We start from the raw sequence: 27500 nt of genomic DNA on the forward strand, positions 1-27500 counted from the left end.
TTGCGTCGAATGTTCAGCTGAATGACGAGTCAGCTTGGCATTCGGACCTCGTTTTTATTAATATCGAGCTTTACGTCGACTGATTCAAAGCCAGCCGGTCAATAATGTGTTCATCCAAAACCAAACTATATAAAATTGTAAACTGTATATTGATAATGCATTTTGTCTCTATTTTGTTTTAATTTTATGCACAACCAATACAGCCACTCTACCTCCAACCACTCCAGCATCAGCCACGAGTACGACAACGACAACTGCAAACACCCAAACTATAACCACTCTAGCTCCAACCACTCCAGCATCAGCCACGAGCACCGCAACGACAACTGCAAACACCCCAACTATAACCACTCTAGCTTCAACCAGTCCAGCATCGGTCACAAGTACGACACCGACAACTGCAAACACCCCAACTATAACCACTCTAGCTCCAACCACTCCAGCATCAGTCACAAGTACGACACCGACAACTGCAAACACCCCAACTAAAACCAAACCAGATCCAACCACTCCAGCATCAGCCACGAGTACGACAACGACAACTGCAAACACCCAAACTATAACCACTCTAGCTCCAACCACTCCAGCATCAGCCACGAGCACCGCAACGACAACTGCAAAAACCCAAACTATAACCACTCTAGCTCCAACCACTCCAGCATCAGCCACGAGTACGACAACGACAACTGCAAACACCCAAACTATAACCACTCTAGCTCCAACCACTCCAGCATCAGCCACGAGTACGACAACGACAACTGCAAACACCCAAATAACAAACACTCTAGCTCCAACCACTCCAGCATCAGCCACGAGTACGACAACGACAACTGCAAACACTCTAACTTTAACCACTCAAGCTCCAACATCTCCAGCATCAGTCACAAGTACGACAACGACAACTGCAAACGCCCCAACTACAACCACTTCAGTTTCAACCAATCCAGCATCAGCCACGAGTATAGCAACGACAAGTGCAAACACCCCAACTATAACCACTGCAGCTTTGACTACTCAAATCTCAGCCACAACTACGACAACTCCAACTACAAAAAACCCAATTAAGAGTGCGACAACTGCAGCTTCAACCTCGAGAAAAACCACTGCCACAACGAACGCTCCAACTACAGCCTTAAGTCCGACAATTCCATCTACATCTCCAACAACAAGCAATCAAAGGACAACCACGAGTAAGACATATCCTATTGTAACCGTACAATATGAGAATCCACATATATGGGTAGGCTTTAAAGCAATTTTAGAGAACGATAAAATTCCCGCCAACAAAATTTGAAGGCATTGGGTGTATTTGAGACATACGATAAGTCGGATGGTTAGAATAATAATCTAAGTATATAATGGTTTACTCTGAAACGTGTTACATATGATTATCATGAGGTGCACTTATACCTGAAATATATATTTTACTAGAAGAGTCTAAGTTGTTAAAGAGTTATGTGCCTTTGAAGTTAATTTGTATTTAGCTTGTAGTTTTTGAGCGAACATCTTACAGAATTAAAGACGGATTGTTTATAAATTTGTTTTGCGCGTCATTTTTTCAGCTAAACAGTTAGGGGAAGTTTGTCAACAGCAGAGCGAGAAGTACAGCTGTGAGGATCCCAACTCGTCATGCACTAATGTCAATGGGCAGGGGGAGAAAATATGCGCATGCAACCGTGACTTCAATGACGATAACGGTTCTACCGTGGGAGGGAAATGCGTACAAAGTAAAGTTCGCGTGCAGTTTTACAAAATAGGAAGCATATTCACTACGATTTGATAAGTATTAAGTAATGGAAATAACAAAATAAATGTAGTACAAGAAGGGTTTGTAAGGTACTGCCTTTAATTTTAAAACAGTTTTTGAAAGTATTTTGATAAATCGTATAAAGACTATATTTAGTACAGTTGACTAAATACGTGTATATAGTGCTGATCACGTAAAACAATATAATTACTCTTGGGTTAAACTGCACAGTCAAAACTCGTTGGCTCCATATCGCTTGGCTTGATATTCTCGTATATCAGCATATTGAACGCTATAAGCATTTTAAATGTTATGGCAAAATAGCATTAAATGTAACAGTTTATAATTGTCAATGTTAACGTCGTAATGTGTAATATCACGTCCGTCTTTGCCTGCTTCAGGAATTTCCATCTGATAGAAGTGTCCCTACTTCTTATATGACGACAAGCGCGTAACCTGTCGCCAGAACAGCGAGTGTCTGCCCGGCCCATCCACGGGCTATACTGGCCTAAGACTACAATTATTTTTACTATATGTTTCATATAGACACTAACCTTGCTTTTCACTTTAAAACAGTCCCCATTGAAAAACAAGTAACTGGCTGCTGTAGAACAATCCAAGACACAATATTTAATCACAAGAAAACATAGGGTTGACCAATGCGGTGTCTCACAAATTTGAGTTGTAATACATGACCCACAGGTCAAGACGGAATAAGGCTACAAACAACCAATTTACATAGTTCCACTGGCAATGATTTTTCCAATTTTTACACTGAAAACTATCATTTTTTTTTGCAAAACAGTGTCAAATTATGTTAAGCTCTATGCAAAAAGACCATCCGTTTCTTCTCTTTTATTCAACTTTAATAAAATACACAAGCACTCTTTTTTCTGTATAAACATCAACGGGGAGCAGATAACTGTAGTCTTGAGCCTACTTGCCAGTAAACAGACGGGTATTGTTAAATCGGATAGTGCTGCTACATAAATTAGAAAAGAGGAGTGTTTGCTACAACAGATTTGTGTCGAACCCTAGTAGTGGTATTACAATTATGAATGATACTAAGACTTACAATGGAAATGGCGGTATTTCATAACTAGTGTATGTGTGTATGTGTGTGTGTGTGTGTGCGTGCGTGCGTGCGTGTGTGCGCGCGTGAGTGCGTGCGTGCTTGTGTGCGTGCGTGCGTGTAAAAGTGTGATACACTTCATATAGAAAGTTAAGATTATGTATTTTACTTGACATTCTACTTTAAATAAAAAACAACTTATATTGATGGGTTTTTCTAGCGGACTGCTATTTCAAATAATTTAGCGGACGACTCGCTATTACAGCATCGCATACGCTAGGCCAGGTCCTTTAGAGCTATTTCTATCTGTGCTGACCATATCCTTCTGTATGTTTTCATTTTTTAGTAACAACCAATGCATTTTAGTTCTCCAAAACTCAATTTTAGTGGATGCTTAAGTGATCTCTTTGTCATCTAATCAACGATTCGCGTTTGTATCGGTTTTACAAATGATGTATAAGCATTGCCATGTGCAGCTGACTGATGCAAAAACAATAATTTGTATGAGTAAATACGCTTATGAAATCACTTTTCCTCTTCCATTTAGAATCATCAATATAATAAATAAGTAATGTATAAGCTTTAAATGAAAACATATTTGTATTATTATGTTGATATATAACGACTTGCATCAGATAAAGGTAATACAAATGTAAAATTAACAGAAAGCAAGTATTTATTGATACCAAAATATATGCCTCGTGACGTAATTAGCAAAACCTGGTTTTTAGCTATCGTCGACAAAGAAATGCCATCGTGTATTTGTTGTGTAAGACTTCGATACAATATAAGACAAAGAGAACATGAATAGGGAATTATATGCAACAATAAATAACAACAGCAGAAATAGTCAATCATTATTATAGTCGACTATGGTGTCGAGAGGTTCTATCGCCCTCTCTTATGATATTAGGACCTTTTTTTCTAGTGACCTGTATCACGTCGAATTCGGTGTGTAAACACGGATACATGTTAACACACCGAACGAGACGTTATGCAGGTCACCAGAAGAGTGTTTTATCATGATATTCCATTTATTATATACCTGCCTATTTAATTATTCATTTTCATTTTTCAGTTTCAAATTGATTTAAATTAACCACCACCAGTCAAATGTCAAAAAATGAAACGGCTCGCGCGTATGAATGTGTTACGTACTTTTTTGTATTGAAGTCTAGGGAGGCTACTACAGCGAAACGAAGTCAGAAGTTACAGAATTCACTTTATTGAGCAAAATAAGAGGGAAATATTTTACATCTTAGCAAAAGTAACAAATTACTTATTCGAAAACAAATATTAAATGGCACAGCACAAAAAACGGTACTTATTTTACGACTTTACACTAATCGTCATTTCCTGTAGACGTAAAGCGGCCGTTTTTAACATAGTGAATATTCGTGGGATTTTTTGACGATCATTATAATATATATGCAGACTTGAGGGAAATTGGTTAGTCAATCGCGTTTTCTATCGATAACTCGATTTCGCCTTCTTTGTATTGGCGAGCTGCTCATGTTTATGATAATGCTATAATTTATGAACTTCGAAATGGGAAACATCTAGTTGTTTAGATAGATTGGAAGTGTTCTATGCTTATCCTCATGTTTTTTGAAGAACCATGCTCCTGAATATTTTTATCCTGGAGCGTGAGTAAAGTAAGATAATTTTATGTATTATGTATTTCATATAAAATTTGACAGGTTTTACCAGCTTTATTGTCACGCTATTTTGAGCAACGCGAAAGGAGTTCCGAGACTACACACGGTACTCGCATGATACGGAATCAGAAAATGGAAGTAAAAGAAGTGTGTGCATATGCAATGAAAACAAATACTGCTATTTATTACACTTCAAATGCTAAGCATGTGTGTTTTGTGTGTGTTTTTGTGTGTTTTTGTGTGTTCTATGTCTTTGGCGTCTGTGCCATTAAACGGGGTTTATCTTTAAACATTTGGCCAATGAGCTTATTTCTGTAGTGTTTCCCATCAGTAGATTAACTTAAATTCAATACTGACTTGTGGCAATTACAGCAAGGTCAAAATTGTAAGCTGAAGATGCCGGTCAAATTGGTAATATGCTTATTACCTTATCATTCTGGCATCTCAAGAAAAGAAAATAATGGCTTTTAAATAGTCTCTATTGTTTGAGCCAATGCGCCGAGAAACTAATCACGAAGTTGGGATTTATGTGAACACTAATTTGTTTTAAGTATAAAATGCTAGAGCGTTTAGTTTGGTGAAATTAAGAAAACGATACAATGTTAACATGTTTGTTCAAAATATACGTTATTTTAAAACATACATTCTTAAACATTTAACTACTTCTGAAGGTATTCTGTGCTTTGATAAGCGTTATACTATAAGTGTGAGTAGTGTGCCCCCTTTATTATGAATATTTGACATTTATTGCTTTAGAATTATCAAATCTAATTCATTACAATGATATCAATGAGATGTGGCCGCTCATTTGTTTTAATTACTCGGAATAACTGCCTCAAACATGTATGGCAATCGAAACCATAGAAAAGATATAAGCTCATGGATAATTCGTAAAAAAAAATGGTGTAAAACACGGGCTCTCAAAGATTGAACGAACCAACTGATATGAAGTATGCATGCATCGCTATTTCATAAAATAAGTCTTATTATCAAGAAATATACCACACTTTTGATACGGCAATAAGCACAGGTTAGACCATGCAAGCGACACAACAAGACCTCAAAAAACAGACGTTGACATTCTTACAGCTTCATAGATTAATAGTGATGTTAATGGTATCTTTAAATGGCAGACACTTTGTTTGTAATCAAGCAAAACCAGCCCGATTCTTGGCACACCCGTCACCACATGAAACTTCTGATTTAAAAATATATTATGTACGAATTGTTTGCTATGTGTTACTAGACAACAATGATTTGTGACCTTCCAATAATTTTACGCACTTATTTAAAAAGAAAAGGTTTCATTTGGATTGTGGCAGCGACATGTGGGAAAAACGGAAATAGTCATCAATCTGTTATTTGCCTAATTTACTTTTGAACGTTGCAAATAAACAATCAATATTTATTTCCCCACAAGGCGAGTTCAAAGACAGATAACATACTATTTTGAAATTATTCATGCCTTTGAATAATAGGGACCTATTTTTAAATCGGGTCTGAAGACAATTAACACGATATGAGATTCAAAGGACATATCACGTTTTGATATCTTATTAAATCTCCCTTTATAGCAATACATTTCTTTGTAAATGTCTTAAACCAAATACACAGTGCCATACAGGAAATAACCCCCCGCTAGTTACTTTATTGCCATATGACCTTTACAATATAATTCATTTGTGACTTCAAGGATTGCGAGTGATTCCGCTTCACACATAGAGTCACTCCTAGCAATGATCTATAATTATAGTGAAATAACAAAGAATTGTATACAATTGTGTAAAATCTCGAAACGCTTCCGAAGGATAATGGACTTTACCATAATCTTATTTTTCATGTGATTTAGATTTCATATCAAACTGACCACTTTTTCACATACATTCCTTCAACAATACACATAAATTCTTTTGAAATAGGGTGTATATTGATAAAATATCAATCCCTGTTTGCGGTTATAAAAAACCTATTTACTTTATCCAATTCGGAGCGTCTACACATTTGAGGGAAGCTGATCTCACCATCAAACAGATGTTTTATCCTAATTATCATCTTTCTGTGGATTTTTAATCCGATTAAAACCACTATAATGCCATATGGATATATTTGATAACATCTTATTTGAAATGTTACTATGTTTTAGAGTGATCTCTTTGTTTTTCCCTACTAATTTACACACATATCAGAACAGGCGTAAACGTTATATAACTATAATGCAGAAACAACTGCTATTTATTTGTACAGCAAGCTAGTGTAACGTGTACGGAGTGTACTGAGCGTCTGTGAACTATTTGCTTACACTTTCTGGCAGCACTAACTTATGAATGACAAAAGATGAAACAGTATTTTAGTTTTCCTCAAGGTTAACCACAAACTTTCAATAAATCACGCTGCAGTTGCAGTAATTAATACTTGAGCTTTTATCTCATTCATGCAGTTCAAATAAAGTGTAAGCCAATTCTTAAATTAATAGCTTGTCCGCTGTGTTCGCACCTAGGAGCGATTAAGTAGGCAGAACATTTTGCTTTTACAAGAAAGTTATGATTTAGAGACCAGCGGTCTGCGATATTAATTTTCTTTAAACCTCAAAAGTTTAAAGTCGCAATTGTTACTAACTTACTTCAGATTTTAAGTCGTCTTAATTTGATGCTTAGATACTAAACTCGCAGCACGTTTATTTTTTTTTTCAGATTAGCGTTATATATTTTATCGTGTGATACTGTTCGCATTTCAACTTAAATATTTTTCAACATATTATTCGAATGAGATCCTTCGAGAATCCTACGAGATTATGTCCTCGTTCAACGTCAAAAATGTCAAAAAACACTCAAAAGAGACATGTTTTGAGATTGACAAAAAGTGATAATTCGTTATTGTTTCTGCAGTCAAAAAATACATTGATGTACTTTTAACTATTTTCCTTTAACGGTGAAGGCTGTCAGAACATTTCACGTTTTTCGGTGAAAATCGAAATGGCTTTTTTGATCAACAATACAATAGGTATTGTGAATTACTGAAATCGTTTAGCAACATCAAATTGTTAACATTTTACTCATTTATTTGATTTTTGTGTTTTTCGCACATACTTTCAGTGGATAGATACAGTCCTAGACATAATGTTGCTTAAACAATTAATGATACCAAGAAAAGAAACGTTGCTTCAAGTAATAGTAAGGTGACACGAATGAACGGAGTTATATTTTACTTTAGGTCATTTAACTGACTGACAATACAGAGACTGACACATTGACAACACACTGTGTGACCGATTGAGCGTGTTAGGATGATTTGCAGCAGACAGACCTTTAAATACTCATTGAATTCGTCTTGCTTAATGATTATGCACTTAATGATTAAAAATCTGCAATTTTATTTGGTGAAAGAGAAGATTTATTCTAAAAAAGTTAAAGAAGTGAAACAAGTATGCGTAACCCAAATGCTTTTACGTTTAATCTTAATATTTCTGTACGTTTTCTGTACTTAAAGGTGTCTGGTCTTTTAACATATGTTGACGTATCGTGCTGTGGTTTGTAAACCTTCATTCAGAAAATATTTAGTTTGTGTTCTTTTAAAGCCTTTGACATCAAAACAAAACATTGATGGTACTATTTTCTTTTGTCTTTTACAATAATAATTATGTAAACTGCTGTCAAGATGAGCATTGCAATAACATATTATTCCTCAAAACACGTTGTGTGAGTATAAACAAAATGATTCGGTTGCTCAACTCTCTGGAGACTAAGTCAGGTGTCGGTTGACATAATTTCCTAATGGTTCCTTTTGTCTCAGATCGCCGTACCATCTGCGTATTCTTTAGATTAATTTAATTTACAGCTAAGGGAGATGTTGTCTGAATCACTTGAATCTAACGTCATGAATCTGAATTTATAACAAAAGAATGCACTAGTAGAGATTGAATCGTGCTAATAAAATAGCTTTATACACAGATAAGATTTAATTAAAATTAAGAAACTTTCGTACTCTATCACGTATTATTCAAAGGTTAATTTTCAGATGAATAATCATGCTTGACCATTATGCAAGCAAGAGGTCACTCATCAATTTTAAATATAAATGACAAACACAAGTTCTTTTTAAATTGAGAAAGGAGTTCAAACTGCAAGTGGTTTCGTTTGAAATTTTCAGATGAATAATCATGCTTGACCATTATACAAGCAAGAGGTCACTCATCAATTTGAAATATAAATGACAAACACAAGTTCTTTTTAAATTGAGAAAGGAGTTCAAACTGCAAGTGGTTTCGTTTGAAATTGATAACTTACCTATTTTTGTTTAATATTGGCAAGGTGGCTATCAATTTTTGATGACTAAATATTTCACATTATAATGTTAAATTAATCCCAACTCGGTAACTCGTTGAAAACTATAACGCAAGTAATATACCCAACACACGCATTTCATCTATACCACGAGAATTGCACCATAATGTTCACATCGAACATATTCCAAACAGCTGTGCGCGACACTATTGATTGTTCCAAAGAATGTTAAGTTTATAAGTGAAAGGAAGGCGTCCATTAATGGCCAATGTTTTAAAAATTAATATAAATATACTAATATTAAATCAGTTGTATAATCGAAGTCCAGCGTTATGAAATTGGATGCTTCAATAAGATTTCATTATGTTTCTAGTTTAGAATGTACAAGCATTCGAATACCAAATATCATTTATGTCTATTGTGAAAGTCAATGCCTGTACTGAGACTTTAACTAAACGTACGCAATAGTGCGTATGGTATATAAATAGTATTTTGACGGTAAATGTATTTCTGTCAGTTAACGTTTAATAGCATGCTTTTTATTGTAATCAACACCATAAACATAAATTAAAAACAATTCAAAGAATAAACAAAAGGAAATTACCATCGATGCTTGCTTGTAACTAGGCACAATATCCGATCATTTTAAATATAAACATCGCCTATATTGAAGTGTTTGGTGAGCTGCTTATTGGTTCACAAAGTCATTGTACTGGTTTCTAAGGAAATTCAAGTACAAGGATTAGGTATTTTATGGCATTGGCTGGTAAGAAAAAGACATGGAGTGAATTGGCATTTAGCTTTAATGTGTATAATGATACAATTGACCAGTCGCCCAGTCGCCAAATGAATATTTCAACTTGTCGATATCATTATGCGGAAGGTTTTAAGTTAATCGATATCATACCATGAGTTTATATTTATTTACAAAACATAATCGCATTATTGGTCAACTGATTGTTTGATTGACCACTCGGGACTCAGTCCGGTCAATGAAACTTCATTGATAAGCAGAGTAGCCACACATTCAACGATGAGCATGTCTTACTTTTCAAAAACAAAACCTGTTTAAGTGCATAAGGCAAGGACCGAAACGACAATAAAGAACAAATATATTTACATCTATTATACAAATACAAGCAACAAAAATGAACTACACATGCGGAAATACAAACACCAGGAACAAACCATATCCTTATCAACATTGCAACACTCAGATCAGATCGGATAAACATTTTTTTTCTTAAGAACCTTATGCCGAAACAACTACATTACGCAGTATCAGCCTTTTATTTTTGTGCAATGTCCCTTAAAATAACAGTCCTCATGTTATTGCTTACATTGCTAAATCCAGTTCCGTTACACGATACAATTGTTGAAATCATCACGTTGCTTATGGTTCACAATAATATTGTAAAGTTCAATAAAGTCACAAAATAATATTTTTACGCAACACGATCATTGCAGTGCTTACGTTACATAATGGCATTGTTAAATTGAACAATAAAGCAAATTCTCGAACTAAAAACTCAAATATCAAACAAACAATTCAATAATTGATTTAAAAAAAATAATATTTTTTTTACAATATACTGCAGGTTAAAGATCAACAAGTTTAAAAACGCATGACGAGGTTTGATAAGTGTATATGGTATAATAATGAATAATTAATTTTAACTCTTTTAGTCATTTAGGTATTTTGTTATAACTATGAAATTTAAAGGCGCTTTTATTCAAACTTCGTTGATTTGGCAAAACTATCAAAGTAATTAAGAAAGACTTAATATGTACTCCTACATCAGTATTGAGCACAATAAGTCAATACATAATTCACCTGTTAATGGTACATATTCTGTCGGTGCAACAGATGTCGACTCCTCCACCAAGGTATAACATACGCACCTATGGTGCCGAAACTACTTACGAATGTGCAATGTTCATACATCTAAATCAAAAACAATATGCGTTGCAATTTGCGGCGTTAATCATTGTGATAGACAAATTAAACAACCCTTAGTTCGGGAGGATAAACATCTTTAATTGATTAATGTGCATTTTCTTGATAATACTTCTTTGCTTGTCTATTGATGTATGCTATAAGATTTATATTTGTGATAACGCTACTTCAAAGAACAGCCTAACATTTTACTGAGGTATCTAGCGTTGTCCTTAACATATGTCAACTGTTATCTATTCGAAAAGTGTTTTCTCGCAATGTGATCAATTAATTTATTCTAAGTTCCTTTAAACTTACTTTCGACGGTTTCTATACTTTCGTTTCGTTTTATTATTAATTGAATGTTGATTATCAAGAATATCTTGAAGTACAACTATACAAAAACCACTGTTTTAAACCTATACCACATATTTTTCGTTATGGAAATTTGTTTTGACGTTGTTCAGTAACGCCACATCGCACATAGTTTTTTTGTTTTGTTTTTTTCAGTCTCAGTTTCTACAAGACAATAGCAAGACATTATTAAAACAATTGTTAAACATTTTGTTCGGACTAAGCGACGTGTTAAGTGTCATAATTGCTGAGCCACAGGTAGGCAACTGGTCGTCAATGAAAACATCGGAGTCAATATGATAGATGTATTATAACTTTTATAAGACACCAAGTGAACAGGTACGTGTCCGTGTGAGCTATTTGTATTCCGCACATGAGACGAAGTACAATATCACAAGGAAGGGGGTTTATTCGTGAAACTGCGAATCTTTGACAATAAGTTTGAAGTAAAATGTCTCAAAAGTCTTAAATCTGTAACTGCAACGTGTGCATTTTTGTGTAGCGTCTTGTCCGGGTTCTAATCACGTCTTGTTTTTCTACCCTTCTTTCATTACTATAAAGCTACAAGCATTATTTAAACAAAATAATAATAATTATTGTTTTCATACATAATTGTCATTAAGTCGGGCCACATAGTAGAACAAACTTAATCTAAAGGTAAGGGTTTGATTCTCTATTTATATTCTACATATTCAAACATGTTCTATTTTTTGTTTATTCCATTTAATACACATTAAAACGTTCATTTGTTTTAATTTTTGCTGACAATGAACTCAAACTAGGCTAATATGATTATTAGAATACGTAGTATTCGAAAAAAGACAAAGAAAAAGAAAAACAATAGTTATTGATCTAAACAGTTATAACTGTAAAGTAAGTACAAAAGCAGAGTCCGAAAAACAATATGTTAAGAGTATTGCAAAACACTTTGTCATCCAAGTATGTTGACATTGCAAATGGCACGACCATTTGTTTATGAGAGCATCACCTAGCGTTGATGTACAATTAAATGCAGCCTTTAACTGTACGTACACTTCGTTTTTCGTAACATATCTAATGACAAGACGAGAGCATCTAAAACGGAGTCAAATTATAAGTGTGAATTCTTAACTAAATTATATCGAACAATTCATTATTTGTTGTGGTGTTTTGAGGAATGTTCGATGATTTTGTTAAGGACCTATTATTAACAAACCATTTGTTTTATATAATCGAACCACTTTTTTATCTTTGACAACACATAAAGGATGGCATTGACAGGTCATCAACCCACACTATCACTAGAATTTAAGTTTGGTAACAGGGACAAAAACCATAATAAAAACAATTTTTCGCGACAGCATCACTTCTTTAAAGACATTGATCACATTGAGTATTATTATTGAAAGGACCTTGTTCATTTATTGCCATTTTATAAAGCACTGAGGATGTTAACTCTTATATCTCGTCCAATTCAACAAGACAAAATGTCAACAAATCATCGAACAATATACTTAAAGTCGTCTCCGATATGCACAAAGCTTGCACAAATGTTTTAATCTGGATCTAGAAATGTTTCTAATTTCCTTTTGACATAAACAACATAATTTTTGAAATCAATTTATAAACACACATTGCCAAAATCGGTTTTCTCCAAACTTATAAAATGCCTAACCGTAATTTGATTTGGCGTAGGCATATGCACTAGAAGCAGACAACATATGTAGTAAATGCACAAGGCATTAGTTGTAGGTGTTTCATCAAAATTATCGTACAATCTAGTGTATGAGTGTGCTATTTTGAACGTTCGGAATCTGTCTATCTGTGTTTAATAGCCTCTAAATGTATTAAGCTTGTTGTTGTGAACTCTTGGGTTGTTCTTATTTTTAGTCATTGTTTTACTACTGGTAGGCACCACTCAAATATTACAGTGCACAAGAGATAATTCAATTTTATTGTTTCAGTGAGATGTCGATTTTAAATCACCAAGCGCGCACCGAGAGTATTAGGTTTTTGAGTGGCGTAACAATAGATGAAAATACAAACTCTCGGTACTGAGGGTACTGATGGTATGACACCATTTATAGTTTGTAACAAGTTAGTTTAAACGCACTTAGTTATAGCTATGTCTTGGATAACTGAACAAAAAAGGGCTATTTTACTGTGTTTAATAGAAAAAAAAAATGCCAACGAACAAAAAAACAGAGAAGAGATAAATATCAGAACACGACAACCTCACTTTGCTTCGATGAAACTATGAATAGCTATAACGTTCAAATTTCCGTGTATAACGTAAAAGCAATTGTTGGTGGCATTCTAATTGACATCCAAGTCAATCTAAATCGCAAATATATTGAGTAGTGAAAGGCTAGAAAAGATTTAGAGTGGCTATGATATTTAATTATTATTATGCCCCCTTTTGAAAAAAGTGGGGTATATTGTTTTGCACATGTCGGTCGGTCGGTCGGTCTGTCTGTCTGTCGGTCGGTCGGTCGGAATACCAAATGGTTTCCGATCAATAACTTGAGAACGCTTTGACCGAGGGACCTCATACTTGGTATGTGTATTGGTCATCACCAGCAGATGAACCCTATTGATTTTGAGGTCAGTGGGTCAAAGGTCAAGGTCAGTGTGACCTTTACATGAAAAACGGTTTCCGATCAATAACTTGTTGTAATAAGATGTGTCCATACAGCATTTTTTTGCCTGAATTGGTTTAGAAGGGTTCGGTTCTAGGTTCAAGAAATATTCTGTTTTTATGCTTATTTACGGAATTAAAACACAAAGTAAAATTGCTACTTTACACTGAGACCAAATAGTCTGATAACATCGTTGCGTTTAATATGCAAAAACAGTTTCATCTTTAGAAATATACATTGTCAAAAACAACCGCTTCACAGCCTGTACAAACAATTACAACGGATGTGACGAAATGTGTGTTTTCTCTGCAGATTCTAGCATGGTTGTGAATTATGATAAATAAAAACTACAGGGACACACCCGGTAGCCAAATATTAAAAAAGAACCGCTTTTCAGAGGCACAAATGTCAGACACAAGAGGCGCTGAACGAGTACACAATTTATTCTGCTATATATATGTGATAGTTGCCGAGCCTATGTTTGCGTGTATGAGTATTAATCCATTTCCCTTGTCGTTTGCACATTCCCGATTTTATACTCAAAATGTAATGCCTTTAAGGAGGCTGTTAGTTTGGTGTTAATTGTGATATATTTACATTCTTAAGAGTTTTTCGACTTTGCAATACATAACGTGTTACGCTAAAGAACTTTCAATGAATTATGGCCTAATCCTTTTCTGTCGTTTACAACATCAATTATGTCGCTTACGGTGCGTGCGTACAAGCTCATTCATATGATCATATTATTGTTAATGCAAAAACATCGCGCATGTCGATTAAAAAAAAATCAACCAACAAAGCACACGTGTGTCTCGTGATTCGTCAAAAAGTGTTTTCGTCTACATATAATCAATGTCTTCTCCTGTCCGGATTACTCGTTTATGTTCCGATTTAATTAAGCCAAGTAACATGCTTATTTTTTACTTTTTACAAAAGGAAGTTTATCATGAGAGTATACCACCTAGACATGAGAGTCTACCACCTTGGAACGGTCAGTCAAAGACGAGTTTCCTTAGACATGAGAGTAAACCACCCAGGAAATGTCAGTGAAACACGAGTTTACTCAGACATGAGAGTATACCACCTTGGAACGGTGAATGAAACACAAGTTTACTTAGACAAGAGAGTATACCCCCTTGGAACGGTCAGTGAAACAAGAGTGTACTTAGACAAGAGAGTATACCACCTTGGAACGGTCAGTGAAACACGAGTTTACTTAGACATGAGAGTATACCACCTTGGAACAGTCAGTAAAACACGAGTTTACTTATACAAGAGAGAATACCACCTTGGAACAGTCAGTGAAACACGAGTTTACTTAGACATGAGAGTATACCACCTTGGAACGGTCAGTGAAACACGTTCGCTTAGACATGAGAGTATACCACCTTGGAACGGTCAGTCAAACACGAGTTTGCTTAGACATGAGAGTATACCACCTTGGAACGGTCAATGAAACACGAGTTTACTTAGACAAGAGAGTATACCACCTTGAAGCGGTCGAAGAAACACGAGTTTGCTTAGACATGAGAGAATACCACCTTGAAACGGTCTGTCAAACACACGTTTACATAGCCCTGAGAGTATACCACCTTGGAGCGGTCAGTGAAGCACGAGTTTGCTTAGACATGAGAGTATACCACCTTGGAATGGTCAGTGAAACAAGAGTGTACTTAGACAAGAGAGTATACCACCATGGAATGGTCAGTGAAACACGAGTTTACTTAGACAAGAGAGTATACCACCTTTGAACGGTCAATGAACCATGAGTTTGCTTAGACAAGAGAGTATACCACCATAGAACGGTCGGTGAAACAAGAGTGTACTTAGACAAGAGAGTATACCACCCTGGAATGGTCAGTGAAACACGAGTTTACTTAGACATGAGAGTATACCACCTTGGAACGGTCAATGAAACACGAGTTTACTAAGACAAGAGAAAATACCATCTTGGAGCGATCAGTGAAACACGAGTTTGCTTATACATAAGATTATACCACCTTGGAACGGTCAATCAAACACGAGTTTGCTTAGACATAAGAGTATAGCACCTTGGAACGGTCAGTGAAACACGTGTTTACTTATACAAGAGAGTATACCACCTTGGAACGGTCAGTGAAACACGAGTTTACTTATTCAAGAGAGTATTACACCTTGGAACGGTCAGTGAAACACGTGTTTACTTATACAAGAGAGTATACCACCTTGGAACAGTCAGTAAAACACGAGTTTACTTATACAAGAGAGAATACCACCTTGGAACAGTCAGTGAAACACGAGTTTACTTATACAAGAGAGTATACCACCTTGGAACGGTCAGTGAAACACGAGTTTACTTATACAAGAGAGTATACCACCTTGGAACGGTCAGTGAAACACGAGTTTATTTATACAAGAGAGTATACCACCTTGGAACGGTCAGTGAAACACGAGTTCGCTTAGACAAGAGAGTATTCCACCTTGGAAAGGTCAGTGAAACAAGAGTTTACTTAGACAAGAGAGTATACCACCTTGGAACGGTCAGTGAAACACGAGTTTGCTTAGACAAAAATGTATACCTCCTTGGAACGGTCAGTGAAACACGAGTTTGCTTAGACATGAGAGTATACCACCATAGAACGGGCAGTGAAACACGAGTTTACTTAGACATGAGAGTAAACCTCCATGGAATGGTCAGTGAAACACGAGTTTACTTAGATATGAGAGTATACCACCTTGGAACGGTCAGTGAAACACGAGTTTACTTAGACAAGAGAGTATACCACCTTAGAACGGTCAGTGAAACACGAGTCTGCTATGACAAGAGAGTATACCACTTTGGAACGGTCAGTGAAACACGAGTCTGCTAAGACAAGAGAGTATACCACCATGGAACGGTCAGTGAAATACGTGTTTACTTAGACAAGAGAGTATACCACCTTGGAACGGTCAGTGAAACACGAGTTTGCTTAGACATGAGAGTATACCACCATAGAACGGGCAGTGAAACACGAGTTTACTTAGACATGAGAGTATACCACCATGGAACGGTCAATGAAACACGAGTTTACTTAGACATGAGCGTAAACCACCTTGGAACGGTCAGTGAAACACGAGTTTACTTAGACATGAAAGTATACCACCATGGAACGTGCAGTGAAACACGAGTTTAGTTTGACATGAGAGTATACCACCATGGAACGGTCAGTGAAACAAGAGTTTACTTAGACATAAGAGTATACCACATTGGAACGGTTAGTGAAACACGAGTTTGCTTCGACAAGAGAGTATACCACCTTGAAACGGTCAGTGAAACACGAGTTTGCTTCGACAAAAGAGTATACCACTTTGGAACGGTCAGTAAAACACGAGTTTGCTTAGGCAAAAGAGAATACCACCTTGGAACGGTCAGTGAAACACGAGTTTGCTTAGACATGAGAGTATACCACCATAGAACGGTCAGTGAAACACGAGTTTGTTTAGACATGAGAGTATACCGCCATAGAACGGGCAGTGAAACACGAGTTTACTTAGACATGAGAGTATACCACCATGGAACGGTCAGTGAAACACGAGTTTACTTAGACATGAGAGTATACCACCTTGGAACGGTCAGTGAAACACGAGTTTGCTTACACAAGAGAGTATACCACCTTGGAACAGTCAGTCAAACCAGAATTGGCTTAGACAAGAGAGTATACCACCATGGAACGGTCAGTAAAATACGAATTTACTAAGACAAGAGAGTTTACCACCATGGAACGGTCAGTGAAACACGAGTTTGCTTTGAAATGAGAGTATACCACCTTGGAACGGTCATTGAAATACGAGTTTACTTAGACAAGAGAGTACTGGGGATTATACTATTAAGCATGGCCTTTACCTCACACGTGTCACAACATTTATCAATAATTACAAAAACCTCATCAGAGCAAGCATCAACTTTAAAACAATATAGGATAAAGTAGAAATACAACAACATATAAACTTTCCCAGTCATACAAAATGTACCTAGAAACCGTTTATGTTATAAATGTTTTAGAGTTTAACCCGTTTTAAGCATGCAGGAAACCATATTAGAACGTCTTGTCTGTAATATGCGCTTCTTAATGGATTGCATTGTCTTAAAATGAAGGTTATAAAATATAGGTTTTGATCTAAATATGAATATAATAGTTCGCAACTTGATTTTTTTTTTGAACAGTACAACAAAGCATATGCATAAAAATGATTGAGGAGAAAGCCAAAGGCTTACATGCAACCCCTTTACGTTCTATAAACTATCGTATGCATTTATATAAATAATATGTTTAAAACGGTAAGCATAGTTATAATCTTGCTTGAAACATATTACAAATGAGTAATCATGACAAGGACGTAATATCAGTATAGAAAGATACTGAATACTTTTTTCAGTTACAGTATCAAATTACCTCAGATTATCATGTTACACGTTTGAGTATATTGAAGCTTTACAGTATTTTTTATGGTAACGCATCGATGATTGATTTTGAAGTAAAATAATTGAGCAATTTATGATCGACGATCAAATGTTAAAGGGGCTGTACTTCGTATGATAAAATAGCGAAAAAAAAAAGAAAATTGTCGAAAACTGACATAAACCTGGCATCGATGTGTACAATGCATTGAAACTTAATAACTGAAGTACCACATAGTTTATAATTTATTTAAGTTTAGCAGTTATTTCGTATTTTTCCATTTAAAAAATTACTGGGTATGTCTACCAGGTAGACTTCATTCCTTATGCGTGATTGGCTAGTCGGTGTTATCACGTGATATTACCGAGATAGGTATAAGAAAACACGAAAATATTAAATAAATAAATACTGAAATATTTCCGTAAAAATGTAATAATATCGTGCTTTATGAACTTTATATCACTTCACGTGATATTACCGAGATAGGAGTAAAGCTTAATTATGTCACCCAATAAGAGTAAGCCGTCGTAGTTCAGTGGACACTTTATATCACTTCACGTGATATTACCGAGATAAGACGAAAGCTTAATTATGTCACCCAATAAGAGTAAGCCGTCGTAGTTCAGTGGACACTTTATATCACTTCACGTGATATTACCGAGATAGGAGTAAAGCTTAATTATGTCACCCAATAAGAGTAAGCCGTCGTAGTTCAGTGGACACTTTATATCACTTCACGTGATATTACCGAGATAAGAGTAAAGCTTAATTATGTCACCCAATAAGAGTAAGCCGTCGTAGCTCAGTGGATACGACGCTTGACTGCAATTTACGCGACACAGGTTGGAACCCGGTCTCCAAAAAAAATATTTTTTTTTACATTTTGGTCCTTTTTTTACAATGATGATATCAAAGCGTAACATATTCTATTAGATAATTGTCGTGAGATTCGTTACAGAAAAAAACTTTTGGTGCCAATCTGGTGTACAGTCCCTTTAAAACAGGACATTAATATTCAGCGGTAGATTGCCCTGGACCAATAGATTAAACGTACTGAATTTGGGTAAAATGGTCAAGGTTAACAGGCGTATGGAAACTTTGTCCAAACAGCTAACTTGAAAAAGCACTTGCTTCTCTTGACCAGTAGACAACCCGTATCATTTTAGGTCTGACCTAGAGCCAAGAGGCTTCGGTGAAAGGCTTCCCTTGACCAGAATATGGCATGTTATGTTCGGGGTCAGTATGTCAAGTCTTACTTGTATAAATAGCTTTGTTTACACGATATCATGAGAAGGGCTGACAAAGGTTCATGCACTTTCGGTGGTAGGTAGCCCTTGCTTGTTTAGATGGGACAAAGGTCATGGTCAGTAGTATGAAATCTTTATCAAAACATTGTGAAACCAATTTTAAGTTTCAAAGCAATTTTTCTTGAGGCAGTATGAACGTTATTTAATCATCCAATTGTTTCGAGCATATTTCATGGTTTTACAGGCGACTGTCAGTGCCTACTTTGATGTGGTGCAAGCTATTTACAATTCCAACTGTCATTGCCACTTGTACGCCAAGTTCAAGATAAAAGTTATATACATAGGAATGTTAGCCTTCAAACATTTTTAGTTTATGGTTTCATATCAAGAAAACAAATCGATATAATATCAATCCTTATTTCAGCTCTTCAGTAATAAACAGAAGATGATCGTATCAACAACATACGGCATGAACATTATACTATTAACTTATTAGAGAAATTATGCTGGCTTTAAAAAGTAAATGTACACTAGAAGTGAATGCATTCATTCGAACGCTTTAAATAAAATATACTAATACACAGACACATTATAATTTCAACTGAGTGGTGCTATTTGTGAATATCCCATGCTATATTTGTAGCATTTATTTGCAAGGACAGAATTATGCAAGAAACACATACTATTGTATGCAAAGTTGTGCTTGAAGTATTACACATAAGGAAAAAAATGAAAACAGGGTTCTCAAAAAGTTTCGGTTAGACTGATTTAAATAGAAAAGTAACCAGCTACTATTATGTATTCTTCTTTAAAACTATCATTATTCTTTAACCTTAACTGGCCCAATTACATTGAAAAGTCCATTTTGGCCGGCAGCAATAGTCCACTGAAATACATATGAAAATATGTCAGTATCATCCCTAAACTGGATCTTGAAAGCCTCTGTACTGCTGCGAGGGGAACTGCTGACGTATTCTTTCTACCGCACAGGAAGGCAGGACCACCCTTAATATCCTTTTTAAGGAAATCCCAACATTTTCTGACTGTCTGTCTGCAACTCAATTTGATTTTGTTTTGTTAACATTGACTACATTTCAACTACAGTCAAACCTGTATTAAGTGGCCACCCTTGGGAAATGATCAAAGTGGCTGCTTAAGACAGGTGGCCACTTAATCCAGGTTTGACATTTCCGCCACATTAGCTTTATTCAGAAATGGATTATGTTTCTTGACCACCACCTCACACTTTAATCAATAACATCTGTATCAATATTATTGAAGAAGGTCAAATACAAATACATTTGTATAGATAAGATAACTTTATTTCAAATTTATAAATAAAATACATAAGATAAATTTTGATAGAAGGCATAAACAAAACACACCACATATCAGACTACACAACTACATGTACATACACATTTTTTAGTTCACTTTTTAAAGTAGTTCGTACATTAAATAATTGTTGATGCATAGCATAAATAAAACACACTGACCCCACATATCAGTCTACACATTTACACAACTACATGTGCATACACATTCTTGTAATTTTCTCTGTCTTTTTGCGTTTGGATTTCCATTGCTTTCATATTCCTCCACAGTTTCACGCTTACGCTTAAGTAAGAAATTGATTTGAGTCCGTCCACAGTTAAATTCTTTGGTAAAACTTCTTTCACTACGGCCGTTTTTTAATAACTTTATACACTCGACACGTTCTTTTAGAGTCAAACACTTTCGATTAGTCTTTTTTTTTCAGCCATAATCAAAGTTAAAAAAATATTAAGAACCATGCATTGTAACTATCCGTTCGTAGAAATAAAAATCTGTGCACTTTGAAAAATAATATAGAAAAATCGTAACTCGTTTCACGCCGTCGAATGACAATGCAAACTGTGAATTTAAAATGACCGGTGTTTTTGTCGGTATTTAATAATACACTTCTTAATTATTTAATTATCGTATTAATTGTGTCATTAATTGTGTCAATTCTGATCAAAACATTCGCCGACGTGTAATAAACATGATTTCTCGATGAGTAAACACGCATGACAATCGTGTGATGCAATATTCATTTTCATTGGATGACGGAGATACCCGAGGCCGTCTTTCTTTTCCGTAAACTTCTATACGCAATTAAAGCTGTGTATTGGAAAAGATTATCAGCGGAGGTGTGAGTGACAAGGGATTAGTGGCCGCTAATTAGTGATTATATGGCTTCATGGGGACAAAAATTAGTGGCCGTGGCCGCGTTAGACAGTTGGCCGCTTAATGCACGTACATTATATAGTAAAAACGTACGGGGGGGAATTTGGAGTGGCCCGTTAAGGCAGGTGGCCATTTAAAGCAGGTGACCGTTCAACCAGGTTTGACTGTACTGTAAATCCAGAGACATGTTCTATGATATAGATTCAGGCAAATACCTTTTCTGTTGCAGCTGTGCATTCACAATTTACAGAAAGATTGAAGTTTCCATGTGATAATAATACTTAAAAGAAACATATTTCAACAAAAATTCTTATGGCTTTAAATGGCTAATATTGAAGTAACAGCGAATGTTCTGCACTTACAAATTATTTTTTTTGAAGATTGTTCAATAATTTACTAACTCACTATCTGCCTGATGAGGTTGTCCATATTGTTGAAATGCTGTCTCCAGGACGTATCAATCTAGACAGACAGGCATGAATCCCGGGTGCTGGGTGATGCATGAGATGTCTCCCCTCACCTCTAATACTCACAACTCTGAACGACTGAGCCAACACACGTCAACTATTGGAAAACATCCGTAAATATGACTGGTAGCAGTATATTACAAATCTATTATAATAAACCATTCTTTTACTTTATACTATTTTTGAAATCTATGCAGCCTGCTTCAACTGTATGGTCAAAGGTTGAACGGAAAAAAACATTCAACTGTTTAATCACGACCTGGTATGGAACAGCTTGTGCCTTGTTCTAATATTAGAACTTAGATCATTATCACTGGAATATGACTCATTCAATACAATTTTGTCAAACCTTGTATTTTCTTCTGTATTCGACATATATATACGAGAACGTTTTGTGACGCCACGATCCCGATACTTGTGTTCGTTTTTTATCGGAAATATTTCCGTAAAAATGTAAAAATATCGTGCTTTATGGCAAACAATCAAATATACAGTCGGTAATTTTCAGAAGTGATGCGACCAACCTTTACGACTAATCACTCTCGTTTCATAATTGTTTACTTCATGAGGTTTATAATTGGGACCTTTAATGCAAGTATTGTTTTCTGTCGCCGCCTTTGATCAAACTACTCCAGTTAAAGATTGAGCGAGATTTAACTTAATCCCTGCTTTGAATTTGATAGAAAGGTAGATGAAGAAACTTTATAAATTATGTTGTACAAATGTATTCGCATGAGCAAAAACACGAAGGCGACCAACCCGAAGTCGGGTGTATAGCGTTTCATGGTGCGCAGTGGCGTTAGCCTTGTCCATGGATTGGTGTCATTAGTCTTAGCACTGCTTGGTCCAGAACTAAGTTTAAAGTATATAATCGATTATTTTTACAATGCGACAATGCCAATCCCTATGGTTTGTTATACTCTTTAATTGTACTCATTGTGAAATGTACTTCGCTTGTAAAGTAGTAGCAGTTTTATTGTGCTTTGTACTTCATATAAAAGTACTCATATATGGTAAAAAATGTCGGTTTTATTTAAAATTAACCTTTCCTAATTTTAGTATTCTTGCAGTATCTGAATGCATCTCGGGCTTATTTATCTGTTATGCCCTTTTTGTTGATTAACCGACACTTCAAGTGCACATCGTGATTTGTTTACTAACGCATTTCTTTATTGAACCATAATCTGAAAATCACTGTTTACTGTATATAGAATTTTAACACGTACAAAAACAAATACGGAAATACAATTGTACTTTACCATCGATAAACCGTAATGTACACCTAATGGCGACTTATTTGAGCTCAAAAGTGTATAAATAAGACTTTGATGCTAAACTTACTCTAAGTGCAGTCGGAGACAAGACTTAATGAGGATGTTTTATTGTATTGTTGACGCATAGAATTGAATAGGAAACCTTACATGTCATAGAAATATTCTCCATGCAGAGTTACTTGAACATGCTTGGGAGTGCCAAAACAATAAAACATATTTACTTTACAATTGAAACCTGCCAAATAGTCGAACATTTAACAAGCATCCCGTCTAGAGACATTCAAGTCAATACCAGGTAAACCTAAGACTAACTGAATGCATTCCTTTCATAAATCCTCAACAAACAAGCCAAGACTGTCAAAGATATAGAACATCTAAACAGTCGGTGGAAGTAAATGGTTTATTAATCGGGATACTATTTATGTTTTTTGCTGTTTGAGAAGTCGAAATTTATTGTTGGCGGTACAGGATGATCTGAACCAGCCGACATTGATCACACTATAGTGTTATGGTCCATTCAGGCAACAGATTGAGAACGCTAAAACTCCTCTTTTGTTATATTTTAGTGCAAATTACCATTAGAGTTTCAATAATTTAAGATTGTTTACACCCTTGTATATAGTAAGTGTGGTGTTCTTTTTAGTTTCAGCTCTGAACGAATAAAAAGATGTCCATCTTATATTTAAGGCCGTACATGAGTCAAAGTTACATGAAGCAATTTAGGCCTGGATGCCAAGAGCGTGCTCTTCATAAGCAATAACGTAAAATCAAAGAAATGAAGAATTTAATCCCCACTTATACCAATACAGGTGACGCATACTTACGACAGTCTATATTTTAAAGTGAATATCTGATTTGAAATGAAGTTTAAAAGTCATACGTACCCGTTTGATATTTAAATATAGGGCAATTGAAACCGCAGCGACAATCCTAGAAGCCAACAATTAAACAAAGGCCTTTTTTAAAGACAGAAACTGATGAACGTGAATCACACAAAGTACAAACAACACAGACTGGAAAATCATCTTGAAAGGCACGAGTATAAGGCCAAAAAATACTTTATGAGAGAGACACAACGTACAAACAAAACAGACCGACAGACCATTTTTAAGCCACATGTCTAAGGTCAAGCAGAAACTGTACGGGAATCTAACAACGTTAAAACAACACAGACTGTCATACAATTTTAAAGACACAAGTCTAAGACTTAGCAGAAACTGTACGGGAAACACACAACGTACAAACAGCACAGACTGGTATACCACTTTAAAGACACAAGTCTAAGGCCTTACAAAAACTGATCAACGAGAGACACACAACGAACAAACAACACACACACATTAATTAAAGAATATATTTATATCAATAAATGATTTGCTCAGCGCCTTCAAGTATCCGCCGAAACTGACAAAGTCGTTTCTTTCGAAAATATGAAATGAATATACATACTACTAAACCATTAAAATTGGTTTGCATTCACTCTATGGTGAAAAGTTTGGTAAATGTATATTCGTTAAACTGGGTTTAACACCCAAATACGCTAAAATCAAGAAAGAGAGATCAGTTTAATAATGATCAGAGATGTCAATAATTGCCTCGAAATTTGATCACCTAAGTCCAAGATAAAACTGGTATAACCCGTTTCTTTGGCCATCGTCATAAAACTGCAAAGATATTTAAAACTGATATCGAAAAAGGCTAAATACACTGAAAGCGCATTATGCAAATATGGTTGTTTGAAGCGATATAAACAGATACGATGAATATCGAGCATATCGAATCAATACTATTTGAATAACATGAATCCTAAATATTAATAGAGCTATTAACAAATTGATTTGAAAAACTAAATATTTTTTTTTTAGAAATCCAACATAATGTTAAGTTTGCAAGTACGGACTCCGAAATTTAAACATAAGTTTTGCAACAACTGTCGATAAAAATAAAGGAAAAAGCCCAAAGCGGGCTCTCGTGCATTTAGGTTATCATTCATCAGCTAATATATCAAACAGTATATCAAACCCTTTATGCAAACGTTTTGAGATTTTTTCTGAGCTTTAAGAAATGACTTTGCTACTCGTCAGACAAAACCGATCTCGGGCTTAGTAAATATGATTAATTTACGTTGCATTATCGGTAATAACATTTCTCATTCGATTTCGTAATGAAAATATGTCTTTCCTATGAAATTACGAACCAGCTAGTTATAAAATACTTTCTCAAACTCATAGGGTTAAGACCTGTTATTTTTATTTTGCTCACTAAAATATATCACATTTGTGATAAGTCAAATTCTTACCGTAAAATACACCTAGTATTCGTGTTGGTTTTATTGTCTTTGGTAATATCGCTAACTTCCTACTCTGCGAAAGAAAACAGTTTAAAATTCGGCCTTCACTTTCTTGACAGTAACGCGTTAGTTGCCTTCACTTATCTGTTATTGGTGCACTAGTGGCCTTCTCTTCCCTGAACGTGACGCGCTAGTGGCCTTCACTTCCCTGACATTGGCGTGGTAATGACTTTCATCTCCCTGACAGTGACTCGTTAGTGGCCTTCACTTCCTTGACATTGGCGCGTAAGTTGCCTTCCGTTCCCTGACATTGGCGCGTTAGTAGCCTTCAGTTCCGTGACATAGGCGCGTGAGTGTCCTTCTGTTCCCTGACATTGGCGCGTTAGTGGCCTTCACACTCTTCACATTGGCGAGTTAGTGGCCTTCACTTCCCTGACACTGGCGCATTAGTGGATTTCACTTCCCTGACATTGGTGGGCTGTGGCCTTTACTTCCCTGACATTGGTACGAAAGTGGTCTTCACTTCTCTGACATTGGCGCGTTGTGGCCTTCACTTCCCTGAAACTGGCGCTTTAGTGATCTTCACTTCCCTGACATTGGAGCGTTAGTGGCCTTCATTTCCCTGACACTGGCAAATTAGTGGACTTCACTTCCCTGACATTGGCGGGCTGTGGCCTTTACTTCCCTGACATTGGTGGGTTAGTGGTCTTCACTTCCCTGACAAAGGCGCGTTAGTGGCCTTCACATCCCTGGCATTCGCGCCTACTTGCCATTCACTTACCTTACACTAGCGCCTTAGTGGCCTTCACTTCCTTGAAATTGAAGGGTTAATGGCGCGTTAGTGGCCTTCAGTCCCTGACATTAGCACATTAGTGGCCTTCACACTCCTGACATTGGCGCATTAGTGGCCTTTACCTCCCTGAACCTGGCGGTTTAATGGCCGTCGCTTCCCTTACAGGGGTGCATTAGTGGTTTTTGCTTCACTTTCAGTGTATCCGTTAGTTGCGAACACTCTCCTTACAATAGGGTGATTTACATTCGTTTTCTTTACGTGGGTGCGTTAGTGGCCATCATTCTCCTTACAGTGAAGCGTTAGGCTAGTTCCCTTCCCTTACAGTGGTGCGTTAGTGACAATAACTCTCCTTATAGCAACATGTAAGCGATGGCTTCCCTGAGAGTGGCGCGTGAAAGGCGTTGCATTCTCTGACATTGGTGCGTTAGTCACTTCCCTTACCGTTGCGCGTGAGTGGCCGTCGCTTCCCTTACAATGGTGCGTCAGTTGCCTTCACTTCCCTTGCCCGCGTGAGTTGCCGTTTCCTCCCTGACAGTAGTGCGTTAGTGGCATTCACTTTCCTTACATTGGCGCGTCAGTGGTCTTCACTTCCCTTTGAGTGGCGCGTGAGTTGCCCTTGCTTGATTTACAAAGGCCCGTTGGTGCTCGTTTTTGGCCTTCACTAACAACAATGTGCTGCATAAGTGGCCTTTTTCTTTCTTGCCAATGGCACGTACGTAGCCTTTATATTCATGACAATGATTCGTTATTTGGCCTTCGATTCACTGAGAGTAATTCGTATATGGCCTTCGCTTCACTGACAGTGGTGCAAAGTGACATTCGCTTCCGTCACAGTGTAGCACTACTGACCCTCGCTTCTCTGACAGTGGTGTGTAGTGACCTCCACTTCCGTGATGGTGGAGCACTACTGACTCTTGCTTTCCTAACAGTGGTGCTAAGTGACATTCACTTCCGTGACAGTGGAGCACTACTGACCCTCGCTCCTCCGGCAGAGTTGCTAAGTGACATTTTTTCCGTGAAAGTGGAACACTACTGACCCTCGCTTTCCTTACAGTGGTATTTAGTGACCTTCGCTTCCGTAACTGTTGAAAACTACCGACTCTCGCTTCTCAGTCAGTGGTGCTAAGTGACTTTCACT

General features: G+C 36.3%; 1 protein-coding gene, 1 long non-coding RNA gene and 1 pseudogene across 2 annotated transcripts in view; 2 read left to right on the forward strand and 1 right to left on the reverse strand.

Annotated features, from left to right (window-relative positions):
• Window positions 1–776, forward strand: part of LOC128243044 (uncharacterized) — a 2841-nt gene extending 2065 nt beyond the window's left edge. The window contains exons 4-5 of the mRNA XM_052960533.1: window positions 204–688; window positions 732–776. Coding sequence (XP_052816493.1) covers window positions 204–688; window positions 732–776 — 530 coding nt within the window. The remainder of the gene's footprint in view (window positions 1–203; window positions 689–731) is intronic.
• Window positions 777–830: 54 nt separating this feature from the next.
• On the forward strand, window positions 831–2341 carry LOC128242583 (uncharacterized). Its single transcript, XR_008262639.1, has 3 exons — window positions 831–1190; window positions 1563–1727; window positions 2149–2341. It is a non-coding gene; the product is annotated as an uncharacterized LOC128242583 (long non-coding RNA).
• Window positions 2342–20250: 17909 nt separating this feature from the next.
• LOC128243061 (uncharacterized) lies at window positions 20251–23170 on the reverse strand (annotated as a pseudogene).
• Window positions 23171–27500: the final 4330 nt, after the last annotated feature.

The sequence above is a fragment of the Mya arenaria genome, chromosome 8 (assembly GCF_026914265.1).
Source record: "Mya arenaria isolate MELC-2E11 chromosome 8, ASM2691426v1".
In the NCBI taxonomy this organism is placed as follows: Eukaryota; Metazoa; Mollusca; class Bivalvia; order Myida; family Myidae; genus Mya; species Mya arenaria.